Source organism: Stegastes partitus, unplaced genomic scaffold (genome assembly GCF_000690725.1).
Source record: "Stegastes partitus isolate 25-593 unplaced genomic scaffold, Stegastes_partitus-1.0.2 Scaffold1668, whole genome shotgun sequence".
NCBI classification, from domain to species: Eukaryota; Metazoa; Chordata; class Actinopteri; family Pomacentridae; genus Stegastes; species Stegastes partitus.
In genome coordinates, this window is record NW_007579399.1 from 17,907 (window position 1) to 22,368 (window position 4,462).

Consider the following 4,462-nt stretch of genomic DNA (forward strand, 5'->3'; position numbering starts at 1 on the left):
CAGTTCCTGTCTGTGGAGTTTAATCAGAACCAACAGCAGCTTAAATGTAGTTTTTCGTTTAACATAATGACACTAAAAGATATTTTTTTATCAGTTGGTTCCACTTTCACCAGAGAACATGATCTTAACTTTACAGAGTTTGTTCTGAGAGCTGTTACTGCTGAAGCCAGAGGAGCCAGTCAGAGCTGAATTCAACCAAACTGACTGAGAAACAAAGAAGTGAGTCACTTTAAACATGAATGTTGTGTTTGGCGTCTCCGGTCGGTGTGAAGCTGCTGCTGTCCAGACCCACTGTCGTATCAATTAGATATCAGCTGGTAAATTAATCCGCAAGTTGTTAATCGACTGTTTTGAATGTTTAAGAACAAAAACAAACAAACAAACAAAAAAACTAAATTCTCTGATTTCAGCTTCTTCAGTAAATATTTTCTGGTTTCTTTCCTCTGTGACAGTCAGCTGAACATCTTTGGACGAAACGAGATGTTGAATCCACATTTTCACAGTTTTCTGATATGTTAGACCAACCAGCTGATTGATTAATTAATTAATTAACAGTAGAAATGATAAACACTTGCAGCTCAAACTTAGTAATTTTTTCTCATATCGTTTAGTTTTTGAAGGATTCTTGGTCAAATAAATACATTTTAAAATGCTGTGATGCAGCCTCTCCGTCTGATTGGCTCCTCGTCATGAGCAACAGCCAATCAGCACTGAAGGATAAACGACTTTTAGTTAAACCTCTGAGAGTCACGTTAGCCTTTAAACCATTAATCAGAGCCAGAAACAGGAAGAATTTCTGGATTTTCGACGTCCAGACGGTTCCTGGACTCATCGGTGCTGTTTCAGTCTGTCGGAAAACAAAACTACATCCAAACCTAAAATCTGAAGATGTTCATTCACCAGATTCTGTGAAAAGCTGAAATATTCTGCATTTGTCGGGTAAACGTTTGTCAGGACTGGGCTGAACTTTTTCTGTTCCCTGTTAGTAACACATCAGCACTCAGAGAGATGGTTGTAATATTAAATAATCCAAATTTTTTTATTTAATTTATAACCTTGTTAGGCTGCATAAATGAATCTCTGAGTTCTCTCTCCTCCTTCATGTTCTGGTTCCTCAGAGCTTCATAGTGAAACATGAACCTCAGTGAGGGACATGAATCAGGAGATGAAATCACCCAGAACCTGCTGGTACGAGTTTAAAGAGTTAAACATGTTCAACACGTCAACAGGGTTCAGCAACGTCTTGTCAGAGTTGTGTTTTTCTACATTTTGACTCTAGGATTGTATTTTTAAATCAGATATGTTGGTTATAAATACCGTTGTCTGATTATTGATTATTGGTGTCAGTATTGACTGTAAAAAGTGAAACTTGACACTTCTGATCAGACTTTTATGATTTCCTTAAAGCTGGACACAAATATTCACATTCTGGGGCGGTAAAGGCGTAGACGTTCAGATCTTTGCTGTTTAAAGTCCGTTGAGCTGCTGTTTTCTGATACGTTTCTGATGCGGATCATTCAGTTATCAATGGTGTCAGTACATCAGCAGGCTGATCATGTGATCAGCTGCAGCTAAACAGCTTCCTTATAATAACACGTCTTAATACAACCAAAGTCCGACTCTTTAATTCATCAGTTTAATTAACAACAGACAAAGATGGTGTATTTTAAATGCGTACTAACATAAAAACTGAACAATTTAAATGTTAGCACAACAATAAAAAACACACAAATGCATACATTTACATAAATTAATAATTATAATGAATAAAAACAGGATAAAGTAGTCCTGAACCCTGAACGGATTCTGTCTTGTTTTTCTTCACTGTGTCACAGACCCAGTGGCTCTACACACTATGTATGGTTTACTAGTTCTACTGGTTAACTCCTCTGTATACGCTGCCGGTAGTTCAGCCCGGCTAACCTGAGGCGTCCCAGAGGTTTGTGCTTCACGCTGAGTCTCTGATGGCTTCACTGCTGCACTGAGGAGAACAAAGTCTTCAGTTTTTTAGGGACTCTGATTCCAGCAACAGTTTATTTTTATCCCTGGAGGCCTGAAGAATAAAGTGGTTCTGACTGAATTAGATCTGTTTCCCAACTAAACGCTGCATCACAGATAAAAGTTCATTGTGTTTTACATCTTCTGGCTCTGATAAATGGTGGATGTCAGGATATTATGGTCTGTTGTGATCAGTGCTGCAGCTAAACCTGATTTATCGTTTCATTGCTCAGGTTTAAACTATGTGACCGAAACGTAGAAGGCATGACCTTTGTAGACTGTTGATCGTCTTCCTTTTCTGTTTTTACCTGTCGGCTGCCTTCCATTGGTCCAAAACAGAAGCTCTAGTTTGACGTTCTCGTGTCCCTGAGGACGAACCGTAACTTTGGTGACATTTAAATTATCATCAAACTCTAAAATCAGGACAAAATTTCAGTTTCTTTGGTTTGTGAAAATACAAACCTGAGCCAGTCGAGCCTCAGCTGTACTCAGCGCTAATTAGCAAACGTTAGCATGATGATTAGATGCTAAGTCAACATTAGCATGTTAGCGCGCTGCTACAGTTAGCGCCAAGAGAAATGTTCCATCAGGGAGTTCATGGTCTGAATTCTTTTAAAGAGATTTTCCATCCAGTAAAAACACACAAACTGATTATTTACAGTTTATAAAGTGTGAAAATGTTACATATTGAAATATTGAATGATATAAATCCTGCTGAAAGCTTTCAAAAATCTTTGTTTGTTGTGATCCTCTGAGCTGAAACAAACCTCCCAAACTGTCTTTGTGCCGATGCAGATGCAGAAGCTTCATGTCGGACTTCAGGCCTCACAAACAGAAACATGGGTTTGATCTGCTGCTGCTGCATGAATCTGCACAAAGACTGACGTGTTGAATGTCTGATCAGAGCAGCAGGAGGAGTTCACTGACCACCAGAAACACGCAGCAGCAGAAACACGCAGCAGCAGAAACATGCAGCCACTTGTGCAGCTGCGTTGCTGCGCTGCTGCTTCGGGGGCAGCTGGTGTTTTATGACCTCTAACATTCCTGAATCATGCAGCAGGAATCTGAGTCCAGACTGAACTGATCTCTGCAGTGGTTCTGACAGTTTGTCTCCAAGGCAACATGTCTGAGATTCCAGCTAGTTCATCTGACGTTGCAGCAGAACGTTAGAACTCTCGGGTTTCTGCTCCACATGTGGTCAGAACACGACGTTCCTGTGATTAAAGCTGATTAACGCTGACTCTCCTCCTCAGGCTCACGTCAGCAGCGTCATGGTTTTTCTCGGCGGTTTCCTCGTGAGCGGCTGCATCTCCTGGAATAAGCTGGAACCCGAGCCTTGAGCGGCACCATGGAGCAGCTGTAGGTTCTGTCCACCTCCACTACCCACAGACAGACCAACGAGGTTCTGATCCTGCTGCTGGAGGCTCCAATTTGTTTGGCTCCCACACTTTACGGATCTGTTGGTTCCAGTCGGTGCTTCCTGTTGGTGCCGGTTCCGACGCTGAGGCCATGAGGCCCAAGACTTTCCCGGCTGCCCCGTACGTGGGCAACACCCGGCAGCGGCTGCAGGAGATCAAGGAGGGCCTGAAGCAGCCGGCCAAGCTGGTGAGCCAGGCGCTGCACGGGTCGCGGGCCGATGGCGGCCGAGCAGCCGACTGTAAGGGCGGCAAAGACCCGAGCAGCCGGCAACAGCAGCTCCGGCCGCCACAGAAGTTCAACAACTACCAGAACGCCCTGCGGGAGATCCGCAAGTCCCTGATGCCCTTCGCCAACGAGTCGGGTCCGTCCTCCGGGTCAGGACACCCAGCTGGAGCCGGAGAGGTGAACCGGCAGATGCTGCAGGATCTGGTGAACGCCGGCTGCGACCAGGTGAGTTCTACCTGCAGGTTCTGATGCTGCTTGTCTCTCTGGGTTCTGGGGTTCTGGTTTAAATCGGTGTGGAGCTTCAAGCTGAGTACAGGAACAGAATCGAGCAGAGCCGCCTCAAAAACAAGAAAACAAGAAGAAACAAAGCTGCCTTTATTTAGCGACACGAAAATAAAAAATAAATAATTTTGAACGGATGAAAATGTCCTGAAGACCAAATGTTCTGATTTCATAAGCAGCTCAGTGTTTAACCCTCTGAACCCACACCAGGTTCTGGACTTTTTATTTGTTCCCGTGTCATGTTTTTCTGCAACACAAAGTCCTGCAGCTCTGTGGAACCAGAACAACATGAAGGAGAGAGAACTCAGAGACGTCTTCTGTCAGCAGGACTCAGTTAGAACCATGGAGACCAGAGAAAAGTTCAGTTTCTTTGATTATTTTAGTAAAACAAAAACCTCCAGGAACCAGCATGTCCAACGACTTCCCATCACGAGAGCTCAGCCGTCTCCTCGTCCTGCAGATGTTGAACTATCTCCATGTCTCCAGACTTTTTCTCTCTGCTCTGCTCATCAGATGTAGAAAGATGTTCCACCATCAG

General features: G+C 43.7%; 1 protein-coding gene across 3 annotated transcripts in view; it reads left to right on the forward strand.

The window, feature by feature from the left end:
* Window positions 1-4,462, forward strand: part of lats2 (large tumor suppressor kinase 2) — a 23,922-nt gene that overhangs the window by 2,855 nt on the left and 16,605 nt on the right. Inside the window, exons 2-3 of one of the 3 annotated variants that reach the window (XM_008301381.1) lie at window positions 137-219; window positions 3,252-3,867. In XM_008301381.1, the coding sequence (XP_008299603.1) occupies window positions 3,508-3,867 (360 nt within the window). In that variant the 5' untranslated portion in view covers window positions 137-219; window positions 3,252-3,507. Of the gene's footprint in view, window positions 1-6; window positions 220-3,251; window positions 3,868-4,462 lie in introns of those variants that run through there. The other 2 variants (XM_008301380.1, XM_008301379.1) reach the window with 2 other exon arrangements.